The following is a 21,879-nucleotide window of genomic DNA, read 5'->3' as shown; positions in this document are numbered from 1 at the left end:
CTCCAAAGGAAGTATATCCTTTCGTAAATATGGAAACCAAAACTGCACGCAGTATTCCAGGTGTGGCCTCACCAAGACTTCCCTGCTTTTATACTCCATCCCCTTTGCAATAAAGGCCAAGATGTACCTGATGTACTTGCTCTACCTGCATACTAACCTTTTGTGTTTCATGCACAAGTACCCCCAGGTCAGCTGTACTGCGGCACTTTGCAATCTTTTTCCATTTAAATAATAACTTGCGCTTTGATTTTTTTCTGCCAAAGTGCATGACCTCACACTTTCCAACATTATACACCCTCTGCCAAATTTTTGCCCAATCACTTAGCCTGTCTATGTCTTTTTACAGATTTTTTGTGTCCTCACACATTGCTTTTCCTCCCATCTTTGTACTATCAGCAAACTTGACTACATTACACTCAGTCCCTTCTTCCAAGTCGTTAATATAGATTGTAACTGATCCCTGCCACACCCCACTAGTTATTGGTTGCCAACCAGAGAATGAACCGTTTATCCCGACTCTCTGTCAGCCAATCCTCTATCCACGCGATGTAGTCGGATCGTCCGCTGACTCCTGCCCCGCGTCCCCACCTTCTGGCCTCTGTGGTCTTGCCTGGGGCTGCGCTGCTGACTGAGCTGCAAAATACAAATTAGGTTATTGGAGGAGAAGGGGGTGCTAGGGTGACAAAGTGAGTCCAGTGCTACCTACAGCATATGCACGACAAAAGCATCACCGCATTCAAAATCATCACCGACATCACAATTCATGACCATCAACACATTGTGCATTGCAATGATTTTCATTAGGCCAGCATTATTTCCATGATACTTTTAGAAATCATCTATCATATATGATTGTTCGGATATGAGTGGGTGTGGTATCTATAGACTTTACATGACGTAATTGTGTAAGCTTTACTCACATGGCATCACTTCAGTGTCTGCAGATGCGTCCGGGGGTGCTTCCCCACGAGTGCGAGCACTCGCTCCTCCATCTCTGTGATGTCGCTGGGGACTGGTGGCCACCCACCCATTTGCCTCTGCATGGACCTCATCGTCGATAGCTTCTTCTGTAAAAGTGACAGACGACATGGCATGAGATCATTGTGGATAAATGTGAGGTTATCCACTTTGGTGGCAAAAACATGAAGGCAGAATATTATCTGAATGGCGGCAGATTAGGAAAAGGGGAGGTGCAACGAGACCTGGGTGTCATGGTACATCAGTCATTGAAGGTTGGCATGCAGGTGCAGCAGGCGGTGAAGAAGGCAAATGGCATGTTGGTCTTCACAGCCAGGGCATTTGAGCAGGGAGGTCTTACTGCAGTTGTACAGGGCCTTGGTGAGGCCTCACCTGGAATATTGTGTTCAGTTTTGGTCTCCTAATCTTCTTGCTATTGAGGGAGTGCAGCAAAGGTTCACCAGACTGATTCCAGGGATGGCAGGACTGACATATGAGAAAAGATTGGATCGACTGGGCCTGTATTCACTGGAGTTTAGAAGAATGAGGGGGGATCTCATAGAAACATATAAAATTCTGGCGGGACTGGACAGGTTTGATGCAGGAAGAATGTTCCCGATGTTGGGGAAGTCCAGAACCAGGGGTCACAGTCTAAGGATAAGGGGTAAGCCATTTAGGACCGAGATGAGGAGAAACTTCTTCACTCAGAGTTGTTAACCCGTGGAATTCTCTACCGCAGAGTTGTTGATGCCAGTTTGTTAGATATATTCAAGAGGGAGTTAGATATGGCCCTTACGGCTTAAGGGATCAAGGGGTATGGAGAGAAAGCAGGAAAGGGATACTGAGGTGAATGATCAGCCATGATCTTATTGAATGGTGGTGCAGGCTTGAAGGGCTGAATGGCCTACTCCTGCACCTATTTTCTATGTTTCTATATCATTGCTAGGTACCGTCACAGACACTGATACAACACATAACCGACAGATGTAATCATGATTATTATGATTATTAGCATTCTTTACCTAAAGACGTACACCGTGACCGCAGGCTTTGAGTAAAACATTCCCGGGGTATAAGTGCAAGACTTCACATCTGCTGATAGTCACTCATTACTGTTACAAATCAAATTCTATAAATATATATGTACATGTAAATCAATGTAATACTTACTCTTGTGGATCCCACAAGGTCGTTCCATCGTTTGCGGCATTGGTTGCCCTCACACACCTCGTTGGTCGCTGACGAGACCACCTCTGCTATCTCGGTCCATATCCTCTGGTATGCTTTTGGGGTGGGCTTCCCATGCCCTCCTTGTGTCAAATCACCCCAACGTAACTCGACCTCCTGCAGGAGGGAGGCATTTGCCTCATCCGAAAACCTCCTGCCTCTTGTGCGGCCTCCTATGAGCACCTCTCCCACCTCACTGCTCTCTCCAGCGTCAGTCTCTACAGCGTGCTGTGATGCCTCCTCCTCCTCTCTCCATTATGGGGCAAATTCAGTCAAATATGTGGCTGGTAACAGCTACTTTTTGTTTGCCTACTTGCTGTGAGGCTCTAAATCTCCCCCCTTCCTCCCAAAGCAGCCACACTACACCCAGCCACGCCTTCAGTCCCTCTGAGCTCTCTCTCTCTCTCTCTCTCTCCCCTCTTCTATGCATGTCATGGTGACCCTTGACCTCCAGAATCGCAAAAATCGAGCGTTGCCATACTGCTGCAAAGGATGGCCACACTTTTCGGCAGAAGGTCAGAAAAATGTAACGCTGCCGTCCATTTTATATCGCTCGCAGTAACGCCCATTTTCAAAAGTGGAGACGAGATGGTTTGATATTTGGCGAGAAGCCGGCGATCTGAAAACCTTTTTTTAACCGTCCACTCCGGAAATATCGCCCATTTTTGAGCAATAACCACAAAAGTGGAGGTTCTAGCCATGGGAAGGCTAAGCTAGTTAGAATTGGAAGTGATAAACTCTGTGGGAACAGTTAATAGTGACACAACGGAAAACTGGAATGCGTTTCACTGACAAAGCTTTGTCATTGCTAACTTCGGGGAATGAATGGGAGATTGGCCAGCATGGAAAATTGAGAAATCAATCATCAGAACAACAATTGTGGAATTTAGTTAAATTGATTTATGAAGTTGAGTTGGGTTAGTTAAATTCGTTTCTAATATCTTATGTGGCTCGGTGTCAGATCTTGCTTCATAATTCGCCTTCGGGACATTTTGCTATGTTAAAAGTGCTATATAAATGCAGGTTGTTATTGCAATTCTCATGTGTCTTAACCACTGGAAAGAATTGGATTCCTATAGCGCCTTTCACAGCCTCAGGATATCCCAAAGTGTTTTACAGCCAATGAAGTACTTTTAAAGTGTAGTCACTGTTGTAATGTAGGGAAAGCGGCAGCCAATTTGTACAGAGCAAGCTCCTAGAAACAGCAATGTGATAATGACCGGATCATCTGTTTTTTTTCAGTGATGTTGATTGAGGGATATATATATATTGGCCAGAACATTGGGGAGAAATCCCTTGCTCTTCTTCACAATAGTGCCATTGTACATCCACCTGAGAAGGTGAACGGGGCCTGGGTTTATTGTCTCATCTGAAAGACGGTACCTCCGACATTGCAGCACTGCACTGGAATATTAGCCTAAATTTCTGTGCTCGAGTCTCTGGAGTGGGACTTGAACCCACAACCTTCTGGCTCATAGGCAAGAGTCCTACCCACTGAGTCACGGCTGACACATCGATGCATGTTTGTATTTATGCATTTCCAAGAAACTATCCCCTAAAATACACGGCAAAATATATGGTAAAAGACTAGACATGCTGTGGAAACATGGCCAATAAGATTTCTAAAATAAGAAGTGCTTAAAATACTCAGTAAATCAGGTAGCATATATAGACATAGAAACAGAGTTAATGTTTCAAGTTGTAGACCTTTTGTTAGATGCTGCCTGACCTGTTGAGTAATTGCAGTATTTTCTGCTTTTATTTCAGATTTCCAGCTTTCTTTGCATTTTGCTTTTAGAAACATAGAAAATATGTGCAGGAGTAGGCCATTCGGCCCTTCGAACCTGCACCACCATTCAATAAGATCATGGTTGATCATTCCCCTTAGTACCCCTTTCCTGCTTTCTTTCCATACCCCTTGATTCCTTTAGCCGTAAGGGCCATATCTAACTCCCTCTTGAATATATCCAATGAGCTGGCATCAACAACTCTCTGCGGTAGAGAATTCCACGGGTTAACTCTCTGAGTAAAGAAGTTTCTCCTCATTTCAGTCCTAAATGGCTTTAACCCTTATCCTTAGACTGTGTCCCCTGGTTGTGGACTTCCCCAACATCGGGAACATTCTTCCTACATCTAACCTGTCCAGTCCCGTCAAAATTTTATATGTTTCTATGAGATCCCCCCGCATCCTTCTAAATGGAATACAGGCCCAGTCGATCCAGTCTTTCCTCATATGTCAGTCCTGCCATCCCGGGAATCAGTCTGGTGAACCTTCGCTGCACTCCCTCAAAAGCAAGAGCGTCCTTCCTCGGATTAGGAGACCAAAACTAACACAATATTCCAGGTGAGGCCTCACCAAGGCCCTGTACAACTGCAGTAAGACCTCCCTGCTCCTATACTCAAATCCCCTAGCCATGAAGGCTAACATACCATTTGCCTTCTTCACCGCCTGCTGTACCTGTATGCCAGCTTTCAATGACTGATGTACTATGACACCTAAGTCTCTTTGCACCTCCCTTTTACTAATCTGTCGCCATTCAAATAATGTTCTGCCTTCGTGTTTTTGCTACCAAAGTGGATAACCTCACATTTATTCACATTATACTGTATCTGCCATGCATTTAGCCCACTCACCTAACCTGTCCAAGTCACCCTGCAGTCTCTTAGCATCCTCCTCACAGCTCACACCGCCACCCAGCTTAGTGTCATCTGCAAACTTGGAGATATTACACTCAAGTCCTTCATCTAAATCATTGATGTATATTGTAAATAGCTGGGGTCCCAGCACTGAGCCCTGCGGCACCCCACTAGTCACTGCCTGCCATTCTGAAAAGGACCCGTTTATCCCGACTCTCTGCTTCCTGTCTGCCAACCAGTTCTCTATCCATGTCATACATTACCCCCAATACCACGTGCTTTAATTTTGCAAACCAATCTCTTGCGTGGGACCTTGTCAAAAGCCTTTTGAAAGTCCATATACACCACATCCATTGGTTCTCCCTTGTCCACTCTACTAGTTATATCGTCAAAAAATTCTAGAAAATTTTACAAGCATGATTGTAAATCCATGCTGACTTGGACCAATGCTGTCACTGCTTTCCAAATGCGCTGCTATTTCATCTTTAATAATTGATTCCAACATTTTCCCCACTACCGATGTCCAGCTTAACCGGTCTATAATTACTCCTTTTCTCTCCCTCCTTTTTTAAAAAGTGATGTTACATTAGCTACTCTCCAGTCCATAGGAACTGATCCAGAGTCGATAGACTGTTGGAAAATGATCACCAATACATCCACTATTTCTAGGGCCACTTCCTTAAGTACTCTGGGATGCAGACTATCAGGCCCCGGGCCTTCAATCCCATCAATTTCCCTAACACAACTTCCCGCCTAATAAGGATTTCCTTCAGTTCCTCCTTCTCTCTAGACCCTTGGTCCCCTAGTATTTCCAGAAGGTTAATTGTGTCTTCCTTCTTGAAGACAGAACCAAAGTATTTGTTCAACTGGTCTGCCATTTCTTTGTTCCCCATTTATAAATTCACCTGAATCTGACTGCAAGGGACCTATGTCTGTCTTCACTAATCTTTTTCTCTTCCCTTTACCATAGAAGCTTTTGCAGTCAGTTTTTATGTTCCCAGCAAGCTTCCTCTCACACTCTATTTTCCCCCTCCTAATTAAACCCTTTGTCCTCCTCTGCTGAATTCTAAATTTCTCCCAGTCCTCCGGTTTGCTGCTTTTTCTGGCCCATTTATATGCCTCTTCCTTGGATTTAACACTATCCTTAATTTCCCTGGTTAGCCACAGTTGAGCCATCTTCCCCGTTTTATTTTTACTCCAGACCAATGTACAATTGTTGGAAGTTCATCCATGTGATCTTTAAATGTTTGCCATTGCCTATCCACCATCAATCCTTCAAGTGTCATTCGCCAGTCTATTCTAGCCAATTCACGTCTCATACCATCAAAATTACCTTTCCTTAAGTTCAGGACCCTAGCCTCTGAATTAACTGTGTCACTCTCCATCTTAATAAAGAATTCTACCATTTTATGGTCGCTCTTCCCAAAGGAGCCTCGCACAACAAGATTGCTAATTAGTCCTTTCTCATTGCACATCGCCCAGTCTAGGATGGCCAGCCCTCTAGTTGGTTCCTCGACATATTGGTCTAGAAAACCATCCCTAATACACTCCACGAAATACTCCTCCACCGTATTGCTACCAGTTTGATTAGCCCAATCTATATGTAGATTAAAGTCGCCCATGATAACTGCTGTACCTTTATTGCACGCATCCCTAATTTCTTGTTTGATGCTGTCCCCAACCTCCCTACTATTGTTTGGTGGTCCGTACACAACTCCCACTAGAGTTTTCTGCCCTTTGGTATTCCGCAGCTCCACTCATACTGATTCCACATCATCTAAGCTAATGTCCAAGCTTTGTCGTAAGATTTCCAGTTTGGTTCATAAGCACTCCGTCAGTACTGCACTGGGAGTGCCAGCCTAGATCTTGTATGGTGGTCAAGTCTCTGGAGTGGGACTTGACTTCACAATTTTCTGAAGCAAAGGCGAGAGCGCTACCACTGAGCCATGGCTGACGCATGCTGTGGATTGCTGTAACAAAGAGCTGGCACTAAGTGTTCCTTCTGTATTGCAAACTACATACAATGATTCTATCAGAGGGCAGATGAGAAGACATTTTAACGCAGCGAGTTATGATGATTAGAAACACAATGCCTGAAAGGACGGTGGAAGCAGATTCAATAATAAATTTCATAAAGGATATAGCAATCAGAGATCGTGGCTGAGGTGTGGCGAATGTTTGTGGCGGAGGAGCGGCAAATGAGGGTACAGGGCCCAGAAGAGGCAAGGGCCAGGGGCAGCACAGACCACCCCATACTGCGATATGTGTGCCCACTAGGTCCGTGCTGCAGAGCAGGTCTCCAGTCATCCTGGTTAACCCTTGCCACTAGATAAAGACCTAGCTCTGTCAAGCACGTGTGGTGACTGCTGTGCAACGGTCACCGCGAGTTTTAAAAAAATCCACACACAGGCATCTTCCACCCTTTCAACTGGAGTTCAGGACTGGAATATCGGGTCCTTCATTGAAATATCTGTGAACTCATGTGGAAGCAAGTCATCCTCGTTCGAGGGACTGCCTATGAGTATAGTGTAAATTTCCATATCAACATTCTCAATTAGTTGTCATTGGGTCCCATGTTCAGGCCCTGGTTTGCACTGAGTTATCTTAGCTAGACAGGGGAAAGCGGCACAAATTTCAGCCTCCATTCCATTGGGATAGGAAGAGGGGAAGGAAGCAGCAGAATTCCAAATCCTGGTCACTGTCCACCAATCCTTGCTGGCAAGTGTGTGTGGATTTTGACTAAGAACACAATTGGGCTCATCTTGATGCCTACCTCTTGATCCAATAGCTTGGTAAGCCTGCTGAGAGCTATCCTTAGCAGGAGTTGCTACTGACAGGAGTGGAGGGTGAAATATTATGGGATCATAAAGCTTTGAATTTCACTTCTACAACCTGAACATTTTATTAATGTTACTTTTATAGCATCTTCCGAATTCTATGTATGATAAACGTGAATCCATATTAAATAAAAGTCTCTTTCTGATTTCACGAAAGTCTCTTTCTGTTACCTAAAAATGATACTATGATCACTGTAGGATGACTCTAAAGCTGCCATGCTGCCCATCTCCTCGAAGCAGGATAATTATAATGATCATTTTATGAAAATTCCAGATAGTGAGAATAAATGGAAGATTGAGTCTGCAGAGAACAAATTTGCATCGTCAGCAAGTTCATCTCAACAGCTAAATGCTTGCACACATCTCAACAAAGGTGGAGAACACTTAAACTGTGGGCCAGGTAGCAAAGGTATGCAAATTCTTTTGTTAATGTATAGACTATTTTGCAGATAGTTTTGTTAAATTTTAGAACATATAACTAGTAGTAAATTATTTTTTTCCCATTTTGGATGTACTTCAAAATGCTTTATTGGGGAGGAAGAAGTTGCTTTTCTAATTCCCTTACCAATGGTCCTAATTCAAAAACCTTGGAGTGTACAACATTTATGAAAATTAATTAATCTTAATTGTATAAAGATCACAGACAATTGTAAATTGACTTTTTTTATATTTTTCATATACAAGAGCTCAATATCTTATGTAATTATAGTTACTGAAGTGATAACTTGCTGTCAGTCCCAGGTTTTCCTAAGGGGACAGAGAAAGTTGGGAATTCTTTGTGCATGTTTAAGCTGCTTCAAGTGAATGCACTTACTATTGCAGAAAAATTGAATGTGATTTTTCATAACACTATTTTATATAAGATGACTGATTTCTAAATTAGATTAAAAGATTGTGTTAATGTTGGCTTTTGTCTGCCTTAAATATAGGTGAAATCTCTAATTACGAGCCAACTGTTTCTACTGCTGCACCTTCAAAAACATTAGCTGCAACAGCAGACCAGAAGAAACAACATTTACTTGCTGCTTATATTAATGATGCTAAGAAAGCTTTGGGACCTAGTAAATACAGCAGATTCTCAACGGTACTTCAGACATATAAAAAGACTGATGACTATGTCAACATGGTGTCTGAAATAGCCGCTCTCTTTACAGAAAAGTCTGAGGATTTTCATTTGCTAAGAAGTAAGTATTTTGTTCATACTGAGTCTCGTGGTAAAGGTTATGGCCCCGAAATTCATCGACATACCGACCGCTTACCGCCCAAAAATGCAAGTTTCGTCAAAAAACACGTACATACCATTCGGCGGAGGGTTCATCGACATAACGCCGAGCGGTATACACACCGTCCGCCATGCAGAACCGGTATACACACCGTCCGCCATGCAGAACCGCCCGCATACCGCCCAAAAAGTGCAAGTTTCATCACATACTGCCGACATATCACCGGAGCTGCATACCGTCCTGGAAAAGATGGTTTTACTCGATCTTAAGTGGGCGGTAGTGCTCGGTGCTGCATTTTGAAATTGGGAACAGTCAGCAAAGGCAGCAGCTCAGTATTTCTGAGGTGAACAGTGACTTTACAGTGCGATTTACAGTGAGAATGGTATTTTTATTGGTACTGAGTATGTTATTAAGATAGAAGGCATTTCAGTTAATATTTTTTTCATTGAAAAATTATTTGAGTTTATCTGAGGATATTTAAGGAGATTCTGGAGATTTAAAAAGAAGGGGGCCTGTACTATCTTAACCTGTATTGCTGACTACCTGTCTAAAGCAGGATCTAGATGGGAGAAGGTTTATTGAACAGAGTTATCAGGATAATGGAGGAGGTCGCAGACTGATGAGGAAGAGGAGGATTTTCAGGGAGAAACGCTCGTACTTGGACCTTACCGATTCACAGTGCGTTCGAAGGCTGCGCTTCCAAAAAGAGATCAGTGAGATTTGCCAGCTCATTAAGGCAAACCTGCAGCCCAGTACCACCAACATTACTGCACTCTGTCGAGATGAAGGTGACTGCGGCACTTTTGTGCATGCAACTCTTTTCGGGCATCAGCTGGGGACATATGCTGTATTTCTCAGCACGCTACTCATCGCTGCATTTGACATGTAACCGAAGCACTGTCTGCACACCGGATGGAATTTATAAACTTCCCAATGACCAGGGAGGCACAAGAGTGAGAGGGTTTTGGGATTTGCACGCATTGCCAGCTTTCCCAAGGTGCAGGGTGCCGTTGACTGTACCCATATTGCCCTGCGAGCACATTACAGCAGGCAGAGGTGTACCGAAACCATAAGGGATTCCACTCCTCAACATGCAGCTCGTATGTGACCGTACGCAGCGCATAATGGTAGTGAATGCCTACTTTCCAGGGAGCATCCGTGATGCGCACATCTTGCATAAGAGCACTGTGTCTGACCTGTTGAAGTCTGAGCCACAAGGTAAATGCTGGATGCTGGGGGACAAAGGGTACGGCCTCGCCACCTGGCTCTTGACCCCCCTGTGGAACCCTCACACAGAAGCTGAGCAACGATATAATAAGAGCCGTATAACCACATGTAATATTATCGAAAAGACAATTGGAGTGCTGAAGCAGCGCTTTCGATGCTTGGACCACTCGGGAGGCAGGCTGCAATACCACCCTGAGCAGGTTGCTCAGTTCACAGCGGTGTGCTGCATGGTGCATAATTTAGCAATCATGTGGGGACAGGAATTGCCACGGGACTGCGGGATCACCTGAGGAGATGGAAGAGGAAGAAGAGGAAAATGATGGGGAGGAGGATGAGGAGCTTCCAGATGAACCCATGGCACCACCCACTCCCAATACCACAGCGGAAGGCACGCGGAGCGTATGCCACTGCAAAATCGTTACATCACCAGCTCATAAATGAACGCTTTGCTTGAATTTGGAGAGCTGTGTTTGGGACCCTGATGACTGTTACCCCAAAAGTTTGACACTATACAAGAGTGCTTAAATTCAATTGAAACGTTTATGTAAAAATGTAAAAAATATATAACAATTGTAAAACTTCTAACTATAACTTTGAACAACTGTATCAACTTTTAACAACTTGAAATAAACTTTTAAAAATCAAACTTCAACTATTTTAAATGAACAATGAACACTTGGTGGTACCAAGCCGGCTTGCTGCACCGCACCCAGAGTGCTGTTGCTGTCTTTGGGGGTCAGACATTGCAGGCGCAATAAATGGGGCCTCAGGAGAGGCTCGTGATCCGGAGAGCTGGAAGCTGCTGGCAGCTCGTTGCCCTCAAGTGCTCTCGACTCGACTACTATGGCACGGGGGGATTCCGCGTCATGTCCCGATCCAGTCGATTGCCGCATAGCTTCGGTGGTTCGCTCCATCACGGTGATCAGACACAACATCTCCTCCGACTGCTGTTCTGAATGCGCCGCGCTGTTTCTGGCTATCGTAGCTATGGCCTTGAGCAGCTTTCGACCTATGTCGATGCTGGCCTGTGACGGGCGCACCTATCTGTCTTGCAGCAACGGACCTTTTTTGTACACTGCAGCAAAGACGATGCAACGCTGGGGGTGCGTTGCTGCGCACTGCTTCGTTCTGCAGAATCAGGAGACCTGGGGGAATCCCATGAATATAGTAGTCAGTGGTGGAGGATGTTTCAGCTGGCCTACATGGAACTAGTGTATCCTCCTCCGTCTCCACCCGCACCTCCATTCGCTCCAGGATCAGCTGCTCTTCCTCTTCCTCATCTCTGGCAGGGTGAAGTTGGGAGAGGATTGGGTGACGCCAGAGGTGGAGGTAGTGGGTCTGTCGTCTGGTCTCCGTGTAGGTCTGGTCTGAATCCTCAGAGTCTGAATCCTCAGAGTCTGGAAGTACAAAACAACATTTTAAAATGCTTAGCACCAGGGAAGGGGTCAGGGTTACATGAGTACAGTGACGTAGCGCAGTCTTACTTAAATGTCCACTGCTGCATTACTACATTACATATCGCAGACAACAATACATATACATATGCATTGCGTTACATGCCCCCACCATTGCAGTACAGTGCAATAAACTTGCATTACATTACATGAGGCCAAGATTATAGTTACATTACATGACACAGGACCGCAACACAGACCGGGGATTGTATTGAACTGACCATCCTGTGTGGATGGGTCAGCTCCAACATCGGTGGTAGCACGGTTGCTATCCCTGACCAGCGACAGGGCACGGATTTCAATCTCCATCAATGGTACTTGGGTTGTGGGTCCTTCCCCCCGTACACCGCTGATCGGCTGCTATTGCAGATGTCGTCTTTTGCAGAAAGTGAAGTAAATGAAAGTAAAAATCTTCAATCCATTTACCATCGCAGACACACAGGTTCACTACACACACACACACATATCAAAACACTGCGTTGATCCTCTTGTCATTGCCTGAAAGCACAAATACATTGCCGTAACCTCGGGATAAATAACATCATCCATGTGACACTGAATCTACATTTTCATGGCACATGGGGGGTGTATAAATATAATCATTACTCACTCTTGCTACCCTCACCAGGTCATTCCACCTCTTATGACACCTTTCCCCAGTGCGTACCATTGTTCTTGTTGAGGACACAGTTTCCCCGATCTTGTCCCATATTCTGTTGTACGCTTTTGTGGGGATTCCACAACCACCCTTCATTAAGTCGGAGTATCTCTCCGTGGATGTTCGCCAGCAGGGCAGGTAGCTCCGTCTTGTCGAAGGCGGGCGCCCTCAACCACCCATCCTCCTCAATTATCCGGCACTTCAACTTGTTTCCATTATATTTATATTTATTATATGATTTGGATTTATAAAACATGTTTTATTATTGTTGATGTTGTATAATTATTATTTGTTAATATTTTTTGACTCTGGAATCTGTGATTAAACCAACTGACCCTTGAATACTTTGCTGTTCCTTCTCAGTCTCTCTCCCTCGACTTCAACTCTCTGCGCATGCGCAGGTGACACCTGACCCCCGAAATCGCGGGGGAAAAGTATCTGGGAAAAAAAAGCCACCCCCAAAAAAATTCACACATGCGCAGTGCCACACTCACCGTCCATCGACAAGGCAGTCGATCTTGATTGACTATAATACTGCATACCGCCCGCTGCACATCGTTCGCATACCGCCGAAAAAAATTCCACCAAACTAGCTCTTCGATCTCTGCGATATTCTGGCGGTTTTAAACGACGCACCGCTGAGAAATGGGCAGACCTTACGTCCTGATGAATTTCGGGCCCTATCTCTGTTCAGCGAGTAGTTATACAATGCTGCATCTATCTCTCTGCTATACAGTTGTCTAGCTTCTAGGTTATAAGAACATAAGAAATAGAAGCAGGAGTAGGCCACACAGGCCCTCGAGCCTGCTCCGTCATTCGACACGATCATGGCTGATCCGATCATGGACTCGGCTCCACTTTCCTGCCCGCTCTCTATAACCCTTTACTCCCTTATCGTTTAAGAAACTGTCTATTTCTGTTTTAAATTTATTCAATGTCGCAGCTTCCACAGCTCTCTGAGGCAGCGAATTCCACAGATCCACAACCCTCAGAAGAAATTTCTCCTCATCTCAGTTTTAAATGGTTGTCCCCTTATTCTAAGATTATGCCCTCTAGTTCTAGTCTCCCCTAGCAGTGGAAACATCCTCTCTCATTCACCTTGTCAAGCCCCCTCATAATCTTATACGTTTCAATAAGATCTCTTTTCATTCTTCTGAATTCCAATCAGTAGAGGCCCAACTTACTCATCCTTTCCTCATAAGTCAACCACTCATCTCCGGAATCAACTGAGTGAACCGTCTCTGAACTGCCTCCAAAGCAATTACATCCCTTCGTAAATATGGAAACCAAAACTGCATGTAGTTATTCATGATTCTTTCCTGGAAACCACTATATTCCCTAGTGATTGCACAAAGGCTGTACGGATCAAGAAGTACGCACACTTTATTTACTCTAGTGAGTGTTTAAACTCTTGAATCAAAACTTACGTGTTTACGTTGCTGAGTGTCACAATATTTCCATGGGTTGCGTGGGGGGGGGGGGGGGGTCACACGTATACCACTCCCAGACACAAGTCCAACATCAAGCCTGCAATCAGTATCCGTGACTTAATCGGGATTCAGAAAGAGTTTGATGATGATTACATGTTCCCCTTTAATCTGGATTCTGTGTTCGATATTAATTGCATGTGCTCCATTAATTTAGATTCAGAATAGGAGACATGTGTTGATTGCATGTCACCTGTTTTTTGTAACCATGGTATGTTCTTCCCTTCATTTATATGCTTAAAATCTCTGTAAATAGCCAAGATATTGTTAAACCAGGATGCTTGTTTTTATATGGACTGCATAGCAGAGTCTGAGAACTCCTGCTTGGGTCTCTTCAGATAGCTTCAATCTGTGAAAGTTTTGAAGGAAGTGTATGAACTGCTGCTTTCTAGCTCCAACAAGTTGCATTTATATAGTACCTGTCGCATAGAAGGCCTCCCAAGAAGCTTCACAGTAGAAAGTTCTTCAGCTTTATGTTCAATGAGAAATATTGAAAGTACTCTGCTCTTAACGATATCCTCTTCAATTAATGTAATCACGGTCGACCTAATTTGTTAAGACCAACTATTGGTATAGTCAATGTCATAAAGTCTTCAGAGATGGGCTTACTTTAAGCTGCCTGTGCTGACTTCCAATCATCATCAACTTGCATTTAGTGTCTTGAACTCTCCCCATTTACAGCCTTTGATCCATATCCCATGATGCTGTTACAAAAATCTATTGCTCAGGGGCAGTGGAGGGGTTGAAAGAGGGGGTTGAAGAGCTCGAGCTGGGTACCATAAGCGTAGATGTGGAAGCTGGCCCATGCCACCAAGAGGCAGCATTTAGATGAGAAAGAGGAGGGGGCCAAGGACCGTGTCAGTGGCAATCAAAATGGGCAATCAAAATTTAGAGAAAATTCTGTTGATACCTTGTTTATGCAGTGCTCACAGCTCTGCTTCAAGAGAACTACATTTGTGCCATTGAAAAGAATTTGGTGTGCAAGCAGTTTATTTTTGATTTAAAATGAAATCCTGGCAATGTTTGCTAATTATATGTTTGCAGAATTTTATATATTTGTTAGAGCACATCACAAACAGCAGTTTAACCAGATGTGCAAAGAGCTGACAGGAACAGACTGTAAGCAATTCATTGAGAAGGAGCAACAGCCTGAGAGACTTGGGGGAATTCTGAACCAGACGGAAGAGAAACTCCCTAAACATACAGTGCTGACTGAAAACCAGAGTGATGAGAATGGTAAGAATATCCTAGCATCTATGATGGCCATTTACTATCTTTCACAAGATAATCTCTTAGCCAGCAAACTGCATATTTATTGTAAGTATTTTTTATTTCTGTAACTTCAGTTTGCTGTCGATAATGTTTTAACCCTTGGATTACAAAGAAGTGACATTTTCCATGGACTAGCTGGTTCTTGCTTTTTCAGCACTCAGATTGTGATACTGAAGTAAATATTAATATTTCAGTCATAACATCACTCAAAGCAGGAGTAGCTTTACTACTGTAATATTCAGCACTTTTTAAATGTGAAGATTTTAATTACCCTTTCTCCCTGATTATTTTGTCTTCACTAGTATTGCTCTTTTTCTATCTAACTTAAAATATTCTATCATAACACTTCCATCTTTAAAATCTTTCACTTTTTCTTTCTTCTCTTGCTATATCGGACAAGAACAGCTCCCCCCAAAAATGTATTATTATTTATTTACATTAATTAGGTTGTTTTAAGCCTTAAACACTCCTATCCCAGCCAGTTGAAAGTTCTGTGATCTGGTGGTGATCTTTGCCTAATAAACTCATCTGCAGCATTGACTTCTCTTTGCTACAGTATTGCCAAGCTGAGGCGATTGAAAACAATGAGATATTTTGTGGAAAGCAGTCACATCAATTGCAAATTTATAAAAATGAATAGTATCAAGATGGTTTCATTTTTTTCCACCTTAATATTTTGTTTTCTCCAAAAACAAAAATCTGGCCACCTCTTGAAATAAGAGGCATGATGAGTCTTGTAAATAGGTGGGGAAGTTAGCTGAACAGGAAGGTACTTAGGTTTCAATAAATATTAAACTGGGAAAAGTTTCTCAGGAGAATAATAGGAAAGTTGACTTGGAATGGGATGACTTTTGGGAATGGAGCTTTCAACAGAAGAGGAAATTAAACCCTTTTATGAGGCTTTAAACTATAGTGAACTAATCATGCTGTTACATCTTGTAACCATGCTAATAATCTTTAAAGTCTTTTTTTCGCCAAAAATAAAATAGCAAATACACAGCAGTTTTTATAGGGCTCAATTTTCCTCAAAGCATTTTTTTGGTGTACTTGAAGAGAAACGCCCGATTTTTTGTGGCCCAAGTATGCCCAAAAAAAAGTGTTATAAGTTTCCCCTTAGGATCTCTTCATTTTGGCGTGGCCTATCCCGAGGAGGGTGAAGCCTTGATCTGAGCCAAAAAGATTGGGCTGCCATGGTAACCGGGGACGCAAGCATGCAGCCACCTCGCAACACAGAATTGCAAAACACAAAATAGCAGCTTGCCGGTCCAGTCCCATTCTCGGTCCCCACCAGTTCGATTCTCCTGCCGGTGCGTTCTCCCGCCCCTAGCCCTGGCCGACTGGCCTCCCGGTCCATTTCCCCCACCCCTAGCCCAAGGCTGAGTGGTCTCCTCCCTCTCGGCCCCCACACCTAACTACACCCGAAAGTCTCCCCCCAACCCCTCTCCCTCTCTCCCTACCCCCACCTTCTCTCCCCCTCTCTCTTACCTTTCCTGCTGCTGCTGTCCGGGCATTTGCTGCACTTACCTGCGCCGATTTCCATACCTGTGCCGATTTCTTTAACTCTCTGCAAGGGTTTTCTCGAGTGGCCACATACGCTGGCCTAAGTAGAAATGGAGTAACTATTAGCTGGGCAAAGTTGCCTAAATGGTCAGAACTGGCATAGGTGGCTGGTAACGCCCCCTTTTGAGAAAAAAAAACTTACCTAAAAAAAAGTAACTAAGTCAGTTATGCTGGTACAAATTGATTGGGGAAACTGGGGATTTTTAAGTTATGCCAGAAAAAGCAGCCTACTCCAAAAAAAACAGCACAAATACTGGGGAAAATTGAGCCCATAAAGTCCAGTGACGTTGTGATTTGAGCCAACGCACCGGAAGTAGTTGAACATGCACAGTATTGTCGCCGGACTTCCTAAAATGAGGAATAAAGAAGCGAATTTGGAGAATTTTGTTAGAAATTTGAACCGTGAGCTTATTTTCAAAAGTTGTGGCTTGTCCTTCGAGCCAGCGGTTCTTAAACTGGAAAAATCACCAGTAAAATTAACCCAACTATACTAACAATCAAACTATAGTAACATTAATGAAACCTTACAGAAACATAGAAAATAGGTTCAGGAGTAGGCCATTCAGCCCTTCAAGCCTGCACCACCATTCAGTAAGATCATGGCTGATCATTCACCTCAGTATCCCTTTCCTGCTTTCTCTCCATACCCCTTGATCCCTTTAGCCCGTAAGGGCCATATCTAACTCCTTCTTGAATATATCCAATAAATTGGCATCAACAACTCTCTGCGGTAGGAAATTCCACAGGTTAACAACTCTCTGAGTGAAGAAGTTTCTCCTCATCTCGTATGTTTCTATGAGATCCCCACTCATCCTTCTAAACTCCAGTGAATACAGGCCCAGTCGATCCACACTCTCCTCATATGTCAGTCCTGCCATCCCAGAATCAGTCTGGTGAACCTTCGCTGCACTCCCTCAATAGCAAGAACGTCCTTCCTCAGATTAGGAGACCAAAACTGAACACAATATTCCAAGTGAGGTCTCACCAAGACCCTGTACAACTGCAGTAAGACCTCCCTGCACCTATACTCAAATCCGCTAGTTATGAAGGTCAGCATACCATTTGCCTTCTTCACTGCCTGTTGTACCTGCATGCCAACTTTCAATGACTGATGTACCATGACACCCAGGTCTTGTTGCACCTCCCCTTTTCCTAATCTGCCACCATTCAGATAATCTGCCTTTGTGTTTTTGCCACCAAAGTGGATAACCTCACATTTAGCCACATTATACTGCATCTGCCAAGCGTTTGCCCACTCACCTAACCTGTCCAAGTGACCCTGCAGCCTTTTGGCATCCTCCTCACAGCTCACACCGCCAACCAGCTTCGTGTCATCTGCAAACTTGGGAGACATTACACTCAATTCCCTCATCCAAATCATTAATGTATATTGTAAAGAGCTGGGGTCCCAACACTGAGCCCTGCGGCACCCCACAAGTCACTGCCTGCCATTCTGAAAAGGACCCGTTTATCCCGACTCTTTATTTCCTGTCTGCCAACCAGTTCTCTATCCATGTCAGTACATTACCCCCAATACCATGTGCTTTAATTTTGCACACCAATCTCTTGGGTGAAACCTTGTCAAAAGCCTTTTGAAAGTCCAAATATACCACATCCACTGGTTCTCCCTTGTCCACTCTACCCAGTTACATCCTCAAAAAATTCTAGCAGATTTGTCAAACATGATTTCCCTTTCATAAATCCATGCTGAGTTGGACCGATCCCGTCACTGCTTTACAAATGTGCTGCTATTTCATCTTTAATAACTGATTCCAACATTTTCCCCACTACTGATGTCAGGCTACAATTACCCGTTTTCTCTCGCCCTCCTTTTTTTAAAAAGTGGCGTTACATTAGCTACCCTCCAGTCCATAAGAACTGATCCAGAGTCGATAGACTGTTGGAAAATGATCACCAATGCATCCACTATTTCTAGGGCTACTTCCTTAAGTACTCTGGGATGCAGACTATCGGGCCCCGGGGATTTATCGGCATTCAATCCCATCAATTTCCCGAACACAATTTCCCACCTAATAAGGAATCCTTCAGTTCCTCCTTCTCACTAGACCCTCGGTCCCCTAGTATTTCCGGAAGGTTATTTGTGCCTTCCTTCGTGACGACAGAACCAAAGTATTTGTTTAACTGGTCCGCCATTTCTTTGTTTCCCATTATAAATTCACCCGAATCTGACTGCAAGGGACCTATGTTTGTTTTCACTAATCTTTTCCTCTTCACATATCTATAGAAGCTTTTGCAGTTTTTATGTTCCCAGCAAGCTTCCTCTCGTACTCTATTTTCCTCCTCCTAATTAAACCCTTTGTCCTCCTCTGCTATCTTACAAAATTCTCCCAGTCCTCAGGTTTGCTGCTTTTTCTGGCCCATTTATATGCCTCTTCCTTGGATTTAGCACTATCCTTAATTTCCCTTGTTAGCCACGGTTGAGCCACCTTCCCCATTTTATTTTTACTCCAGACAGGGATATACAATTGTTGAAGTTCATCCATGTGATCTTTAAATGTTTGCCATTGCCTATCCACTGTCAACCCTTTAAGTATCACTCGCCAGTCTATTCTAGCCAATTCACGTCTCATACCATCGAAGTTACCTTTCCCCAAGTTCAGGACCCTAGTCTCTGAATTAACTGTGACACTCTCCATTTTAATAAAGAATTCTACCATATTATGGTCACTCTTCCCCAAGGGGCCTCGCACAAGTTTCTTAATTAGTCCTTTCTCATTACACATCACCCAGTCTAGGATGGCCAGCCCTCTAGTTGGTTCCTTGACATATTGGTCTAGAAAACCATCCCTAATACAGTCCAGGAAATCCTCCTCCACCGCATTGCTACCAGTTTGGTTTGCCCAATCAATATGTAGATTAAAGTCGCCCATGATAATTGCTGTACCTTTATTGCACACATCCCTTATTTCTTGTTTGATGCTGTCCCCAACCTCTACTACTGTTTGGTGGTCTGTACACAACTCCCACTAGCGTTTTCTGCCCTTTGGCATTCCATAGCTCCATCCATACTGAATCCACATCATCCAAGCTAATGTCCTTCCTTACTATTACATTAATTTTCTCTTTAACCAGCAACGCCACCCCACCTCCTTTTCCTTTCTGTCAATCCTTCCTAAATGTTGAATACCCCTGGATGTTGAGTTCCCAGCGGTCACCCTGGAGCCATGTCTCCGTGATGCCAATTACAACATATCCGTTAACTGCTATCTGCGCAGTTAATTCGTTCACCTTATTCCGAATACTCCTTGCATTGAGGCACAGAGCCTTCAGGCTTGTCTTTTTAACACTCTATGTCCCTTTGGAATTTTGCTGTAATGTGGCCCTTTTTGATTTTTGCCTTGGGTTCCTCTGCCCTCCACTTTTACTATTCTCCTTTGTATCTTTTGCTTCTGCCCCTATTTTACTTCCCTCTGTCTCCCTGCATAGGTTTCCATCCCGCTGCCATATTAGTTTAACCAATCCCCAACAGCAATAGCAAACACTCCCCCTAGGACATTGGTTCTGGTCCTGCCCAGGTGCAGACCGTCCGGTTTGTACTGGTCCCACCTCCCCCAGAACCAGTTCCAATGTCCCAGGAATTTGAATCCCTCCCTTCTGCACCACTCCTCAAGCCACTTATTCATCTGAGCTATCCTGCGTTTCCTACTCTGACTAGCACATGGCACTGGTAGCAATCCTGAGATTACTACTTTTGAGGTCCTACTTTTTAATTAGTGATGTGCTTCAGCATTTCTCAGATCATCCATCTGTTGTCGTGAACATTATTTTTTTTTAATTTGAGACCTGACCGTTATGTGCAGAATGCTAACGTGCAGCTTCCGTTTCGTTGGCAGGAGTCACTCCGTTTGAGTTTTCCATGGGTAGATACCCAAGGTGGAGCAGTCACATTTTAATGTTTAGTTATCTAACGTTTAAGTATATCTGAACATCCTGTCACAAGTTTTTGACCCATTGTGATATTTTTAATAGCTGAAGTATCTGGAATGACGCAAAGCAAGATTTCAGCATTCTTTCCAAGCAGTGGAAAACCAAAGCCCTCGAGTGTCTCAGAGACACCAAGCACTTTACACTGTATTAATGACAATTTGGTAAAAAGCTGTCCCTCCGAAGTTCGAGAGATGGGAAGGAAAAGCATACGACCCCCATCAACAAATGAATCATTGCTGCCTTTCTCCTCCGATATGAAGTTGAAGTTTGGTAAGATGCATGAATTAATATATTCCAGAACAGAGCTCCAGTTGACTAAAATACTACTTCTAAGTAGATAGTGTGCAAACCTGAAATTCTCTCCCCCACACCCCCCCCCCAAAAAAAATTTTTTTAACTACTACTTTTAGGCTTTTTCCTTTCCCACCATTTCCCCTTTTCCAGACAAAGTGTCCTATTCTTGCAATGTTAGCTATGGCTCGGTGGTAGCACTCTTGCTTCCCTCTCTGGGATGAGACATTAAAACAAGCACCCGTCTGCCCCCTCAGCTTAAAAGATACCATGAAGAAGAGCAAAAGAGTTTTCCCAATGTCCTAGCCAACAATTAACCCCAACCAATACCTAAAACATGATTTGGTCATTTATTTCATTGCTGTTCGTGGGAGCTTACTGTGTGCAAATTGTTCATTCACTTCACTACATTACAACAGGCACTGCACTTTAAAAGTACTTTGGGATGTACCGAGGTCATGAAAGCTCTATATAAATGCAGTTTTTTTAAAGCAAACAAACTTGCTTGCAAATTGTTCATTCACCTCGATGAAAACCAAAGGGTCCATTTTAAGAAAACCAAGTGAATACCCAGAGGATAAGCAACAGGATTCATTGGTTTACTGAAAAACACAAGGCGTACAATTCGGGTGAGATTCACTTATTCTTTTTTTTACAAGTTCCATTGCATATTATCTTATGCTGTCTTTCAACAAGTTCAAGGTTTCTTTTAATGTCTGAGACAATATGGTGGCTTTATTTTATGGTGACTTGCCATGAAGGAAGGCTCCTTAATAGAGCAATAATTTGATGTTAATTATTGGATTCACAAAATCACAAGATACATAATTATGGATGACTAAGCCATTCAGCCCATCCATCCAGAAAGATTTGACGTTCTGCCAATTGCAGCATCTAAATTGTTAAATGATATGCCAGGGTTTTCGCCTCCACTACCCAATTTGGAAGTCCATTCCATCTTTCAGTGAGGAAGAACTTCCAGATGCGAGGTTCAGTTATGGGGCGGGCGGGCGGGCTGCTGTTTAAGAGTAGTAGCAAATAGTGGTCATAATTATAATTTCCTTTATTACAACGTAGTTTTAGGAAAGAGTAAATAATTAA

General features: G+C 43.6%; 2 protein-coding genes across 5 annotated transcripts in view; one reads left to right on the top strand and one right to left on the bottom strand.

Annotated features, from left to right (window-relative positions):
• rtel1 (regulator of telomere elongation helicase 1) overlaps nucleotides 1-21,879 on the top strand; it is a 158,289-nt gene that overhangs the window by 133,962 nt on the left and 2,448 nt on the right. For 3 of the 4 annotated variants that reach the window (XM_070895976.1, XM_070895980.1, XM_070895977.1), the window contains 4 exons: nucleotides 7,933-8,067; nucleotides 8,588-8,842; nucleotides 14,752-14,943; nucleotides 20,530-20,757. In XM_070895976.1, the coding sequence (XP_070752077.1) occupies nucleotides 7,933-8,067; nucleotides 8,588-8,842; nucleotides 14,752-14,943; nucleotides 20,530-20,757 (810 nt within the window). The remainder of the gene's footprint in view (nucleotides 1-7,932; nucleotides 8,068-8,587; nucleotides 8,843-14,751; nucleotides 14,944-20,529; nucleotides 20,758-21,879) is intronic. The other variant, XM_070895979.1, reaches the window with a different exon arrangement.
• On the bottom strand, nucleotides 10,694-13,675 carry LOC139277480 (uncharacterized). The gene is made up of 3 exons (XM_070895981.1): nucleotides 13,648-13,675; nucleotides 11,784-11,938; nucleotides 10,694-11,505 (listed from the first exon to the last, which is right to left on the bottom strand). Exons 2-3 carry the CDS (start codon nucleotides 11,869-11,871, stop codon nucleotides 10,973-10,975), a joined length of 621 nt encoding a protein of 206 aa, XP_070752082.1. The 5' UTR covers nucleotides 11,872-11,938; nucleotides 13,648-13,675; the 3' UTR covers nucleotides 10,694-10,972.

This window comes from Pristiophorus japonicus, chromosome 12 (assembly GCF_044704955.1).
Source record: "Pristiophorus japonicus isolate sPriJap1 chromosome 12, sPriJap1.hap1, whole genome shotgun sequence".
Lineage (NCBI taxonomy): Eukaryota > Metazoa > Chordata > Chondrichthyes > Pristiophoridae > Pristiophorus > Pristiophorus japonicus.
The sequence above is the reverse complement of the archived record's forward strand: the minus strand, read 5'-3'. Positions and strand labels throughout refer to the sequence as shown.

What these genes read in the sequence shown, in the direction of transcription:
- LOC139277480 (XM_070895981.1), bottom strand. Translation starts at nt 11,871, where the DNA reads ATGGAGATTGAAATCCGTGCCCTGTCGCTGGTCAGGGATAGCAACCGT. An exon ending in TGACCCATCCACACAGGATG is followed by an intron (nt 11,506 to 11,783) that starts GTCAGTTCAATA and finishes TTGTACTTCCAG; the next exon opens with ACTCTGAGGATTCAGACTCT.